Source organism: Plectropomus leopardus, chromosome 11, assembly GCF_026936395.1.
Source record: "Plectropomus leopardus strain MGB_pleo_1.0 chromosome 11, ASM2693639v1, whole genome shotgun sequence".
Taxonomy (NCBI): Eukaryota; Metazoa; Chordata; class Actinopteri; order Perciformes; family Serranidae; genus Plectropomus; species Plectropomus leopardus.
In genome coordinates, this window is record NC_142186.1 from 5,520,815 (window position 1) to 5,525,991 (window position 5,177).

At 38.9% G+C, this 5,177-nt stretch overlaps 1 protein-coding gene across 1 annotated transcript; it reads right to left on the bottom strand.

Annotated features, from left to right (window-relative positions):
- Positions 1 to 232: 232 nt before the first annotated feature.
- LOC148188191 (homeodomain-interacting protein kinase 1-like) lies at positions 233 to 4,966 on the bottom strand. The gene is made up of 8 exons (XM_088084881.1): positions 4,945 to 4,966; positions 3,723 to 3,895; positions 3,390 to 3,581; positions 3,087 to 3,268; positions 2,218 to 2,461; positions 1,013 to 1,099; positions 504 to 879; positions 233 to 417 (listed from the first exon to the last, which is right to left on the bottom strand). Exons 1-8 carry the CDS (start codon positions 4,964 to 4,966, stop codon positions 308 to 310), a joined length of 1,386 nt encoding a protein of 461 aa, XP_087941007.1. The 3' UTR covers positions 233 to 307.
- Positions 4,967 to 5,177: the final 211 nt, after the last annotated feature.

Below are 5,177 nucleotides of genomic sequence, written 5' to 3' on the forward strand. Positions count from 1 at the left end.
CACCATGTCAGAAAATTGCAAAAACCATAAAACTAAACACACACAGTGGCTGATTGGGAGCTTTTGACCACATCACATGTTCAAACTTTGCATGATACTGTGCACCTCTAGGACTTTTATAGTATAAAAAACTAAATGTTTTGTGTTTATTTCACTTTACAGTAATTTGTCTCACTTTGTTTCATGTCCACACACCATGACCACAATTTAGAAGTTAGTCAATAAATTTATTGACATTTAAAGTGAAAACAATAATACAGTAATTAATAAATGATGCAATGTTATTTAGACCAGACGTTTGGCTGGTTCATGACATGTCCTTGTTAATGTGGAACAAGGAGGAGAAAGCTTTTCCGACCCTCCTAAAGAACCTCTTGACACGCCCTGCCTTCTTTCTGCTGGTCTTTACTGCAACATCTGAGCAACAACAAAGAAGCAGGATGTTAGTTTGATCCACACTATAAAAACAAGAAGACTTTGACAGCTTAAGATATGTGACATACCAGGTTGGATGAGTGCTGCTGCACCCTCCTCATCCTTCTGCATTGCAGAGACATTTTCTGGATGAGGAGAAAGTCTTTCCTCGTGAGGAGTCGTGTCATCAAATGCAAGATTGCAAAACTCATAAGGGTGGTCGCTCTTCTTCTGAGGGGAAGGCTGCTGAGTGACGACTGGCGCCGCCTCTTTTGTGTCTACCGTCAGGTTTTTAGTGTCCCTGTTTTGGCTGCTGACAGTGTGCTGCTCCACAGAGAAGAACGGATGTTCCAGCACTTTGAGGGGGGTTATTCGCCGGTTTTTGTCCACCAGCAGCATCTGTTTTAAGAGGTCCACGAAGTCTTGCAGCTCCTGCTTATAGGCCTTGTGTTTAAAAGGCATCAGCTGGAACAACAACAAATTTAGGTTAAACCCCGTCTGATTGGATTATTGATTGCAGTCAACAGAGACATACATTTTAATCAAAGATATCCTGGTGACAACATCAATGACTGACTGGTCGAAAGAGACCACCTACCTTCACTAAGGCTTCCAGAGAGCTGAAGTGATAACATCTGGTGTCTTTGAAATGATGCCCAGTCTGTCTGGCAAACTCCTCAGGAGACTGCAGAGAGACAGTATTCAGGTTACATCATTTATTCTGACAGACAGACAGACACACAGATACACACACACACACACACACACAAACACACACACACACACACAGACCAGCCCATTCACCAGATGACAATGTTGACATTGTACATTTCTGCAAACAATTAATATGCCACATTTGTAAGTTTCACACATATAATTTCAGCATTTCTTATGTGAAATTTATAAGGCGACTTGGTCATCAGAAGCTGGAGGGGATGGTGGGATAGTGTGTCACCTAGGTGAGATGCCAGCCAAGCTTTCGAACAGAGACCAACAAACAACAAAACCAGTTGTTTTTTACTGTAGCTACCCGTCGCTGTGTTTCTAATGGTTTTTTAAGTCACCAAATGTGGGTGTTACTTAGTGACACGTCATAGTTTTTCTAGCTGCGTTTTAATCCACCAAATGTGGTTGTTTTTTAATCATCCATTGATGTTTCCAGCAGTTTTTTAGTTATCAAATGTGTTTTACAGCAACCCCTTGATCTGATTTTTAGTCACCAAATGTGAACATTTTGATGCAACATGTCACAGTTTTTCTGGTAGCTTTCTTTCCACTCAACATGGGTGTTTGATAGCACCCCACTGCTGAGTTTTTTGCTGTTTTTTTTTTTTTTTGCCACCAAATGTTGGTGTTTTATAATGAACCACTGCTGGGTTTCTAGCAGCTTTTAGTCACCAAATGTGAGTGTTTAAATACGATGCATCAGTTTTTCTAGCAGCTTTTTAACCACCAAACGTGGGTGTTTTATAACGACCCCTTTATCGATTTCTCGTGAAGAGAGTGCAACAAAAATGTGTATTTATTGACACATTGCTGTGTTAACTGCTGGGATAATGCCACTAAACGTAATTGTTTTTGCATAGATATCTGGCTTGTCCAGTAGGGATTGTGCCCCAGGTATCTAAGCAAAAACTAAACATTTTCCTATCCATAACCAAGTCTTTTTTGTGCCTAAACCTAACCACACTGTAACCACAGCACTGTTGAAACAAAGTTTAGATGTATTCGCTATGTGACAACATATAAATGTACAATGCCAACACATTTACTGGTGAATGGGTTGGATAGACAAATAAATACCTTCAGTCTCCAGGTCTGCTGGTTAAAGGTGCCCTGAATGTGAAAGAAGCACGTGCTGTATTGTCCACAGTTCATCAGATAATCTGGTGGCTGTCCCAGAGCGTCCACAATGAATTTCATCTGGTCGTATACGTGGTTCCCGGGAAAAAGCGGGTAGCCCAGAGCCAGTTCTGCAGCTACCAGGCCGAGAGACCACATGTCGATTAACTCTGTGAAGAGCTGACCCAGAATGACTTCTGGAGCCCTGAGCACAGAAAAGAAATATACTCAGCGTCATGTAAAGATAGACCCCTATTATTTTTTTTTAATTACAGGCACAAACGTCTTCTGTTGGCCACAAAACTGGAGACACAAAGCCACCCCAGCTAGCAGGGAAGAAAACATTTTATTTTAATGTTCAAAGAATGTTTTAGGGATTTTTATCATTTCTAATAATGTGCCTACAAGGTTAAATGCAGACTAAGACGCAATGTTTTAAGTGCAACATTCTGAGGATGTTTTGGTGATGCTGAGAGGTGACAGATTATAAAATGTTCTTTTATAAAACTTTCCAACAATGTTACATGAGAACAAAGGAAGAACATTTTCAAAGCAACATTCAGAACATATTCTGTTATGAGATTATGAAAATGTAATGTTATTTTTTATGTTAAAAAAAACATTTTTAACATTTTTTTATATTTATAGAGAATATTACTTTAACTTAAAGAGGAACATTTTGGGAACTAAAAGAAAACTTGTTGCTGAAAATATTACTAAAACATTGCATTGGTTGCATTGTATCATTTTCAGAATCTTTTTAGAACCAAAAATTGCTAGCTGGGACAGCATCACAGCACAGTTTTCTTGTCTCCACTCTCTGTACTTACCTGTACCACAGACTCTGCACACATGATGCTGAATCAGCATCAGCCGTGTAGCGGGCCAGACCAAAGTCAATGAGCTTGACCTGCAGCGGCTGCTGCCTGCGGTCCACGACCATCACGTTCTCAGGCTTTAAATCAGCGTGCATGATGCCCAGGGTCTCAAGGTGGAACAGTGCTGTGGTCAGCTAAACAAACACAAATATTGAGATTCATTAGGTCACAACAGTGTACATCATTAAGTCCTGATTATCCATTGAATTGAAAAATGATCCTTCTGAGAACAGCAGAGAGGACAGCTGCACATACCTGATGAACCACTGGGCGGATCTCACTGATGGACAGAGAGCGGTGAGGTCTCTGCTTTGTGTAGTCATGAAGACTTTGGTCCAGGAGCTCAAACTCCAGACAAATGAACCCTCCATGGAGGAAGACGCCGTTCCACTTCACCAGGTTACATTTGTCTGAATCCAGAGTACGCAGCTGTTTGAGAATTTTTATCTGTGGAAGATAAAAACATTTCAATTTTTAGTGTTTGCTGTCACCTTACAGATGAACTACATGGCAATGATTTAAGATAGAAGGTACAGAAAATATTTTAACATGTGACTTCAGTTTTGATAAATAAAGCTTTTACTCTACCTCTTCCAGTGCTCGTTCGGTAAAGACAGGGTTGTCTTTGGTAATTTTGACAGCCACCTTTGTGTTGGTCACGAGGTCCAAACACTTGGCGACTTTTCCAAAGGTGCCCTCACCGAGAAAAGCCTGCACCTCAAAGCAAGAGGCCAGCAGGGCTCCCTCGTGTATCGGGAAATCTGTTGAGAGCAGAGAGGAGACAGACGCAATGTGAAGTTTAAAGTTTTTACATCAACACAACATCTAACAGCACATCTGTACCACACACATTTAGGCGTTGCAGCCTTGCTGTTCCTTGTTTCTAATGCAATATTGCATTCTTCACTTGTTGCTTTTGTGCCTGAATGCATCCCTGCACTGTACACATAACATTATTTAAAACACCCTCTACATGAGTTACATAAAATCATTGGAGATGGAAACTTCTGTCTGAACTGGCAGAGAAATAAAAAAAAGAAGAAAAACTCAACTGTTCAACACACTGTAAAAATAAAAAAAAAAAAGTTTCATCTTAAAAAAAAGTTAGTGTCCAGGCTTCCTTAATTTGAGTTTGAGAAAAAAAATTGAATCATTCCAAAATTACCTCAACTTCTCTTCGCGAATTTGGTCAATTTAAATTCTAGGGCAGCACAAACACTAACTTTTTTAACTTACACAAATAGTTTATTTTTCAAAATTATTATTATTTCAGTTGATTTTTTTCAATTCAGATTTTCAAAGCACAATTACATTTTACTGGTGCATCTGTATGCCTACACTTGTTGTCCTCAAAACAAAGTACTTATCTTGTACCACAAGGAACAAAATGTCAAGCTAGCATGAGTCCTACCAACAATTCATACAAAAAAACACTGATATTATCTCATTGTCTCAGACATGCAGACTAATTTATCTGATAAACACAAAAAATTTAAAGATGTATTCAATAAGACTCAATTTTGGAACCAAAAAGTATATTTCCAACTACTTTCTGATAATTGAGTGGAGATCTTACTCTGCTGATACTGATAAAAAACATACACAACTTGTGAAAAAAATAGTTATTTAAAAAACAAGTAGTCTGTTTCACTAAATAAAATATATATTATCAATGGCTTAAAGGCCTAGTCCTTATTCTATGTCCAGAAAAAATGAAGATACATTCACATGCATAACATTCACATGTTTTCTGTGTTTCTCAGTAGTTTACAGTTTAATATATCTGATTTTTCTTCACAAGTGAGCTTACCTGGCATGTAACTTGATGCCATGGATGGTTTTGAAGTAAACTCAATGCAAATGTAGAATCAGGAACGAAAACCAACAGAAATTGTCTGTGTAGTCTCAGTAGATGTGCACTTTCAGCTGAAGTCAGTTGAAGGAATGATCAGTTCTGTCAGAACTGTCTATGATTCCAGAGCATCACTGTGTTCTATGTTATGACATCACATCCTGGTTTGAATAGAGCTCCTCAGGCCCTGA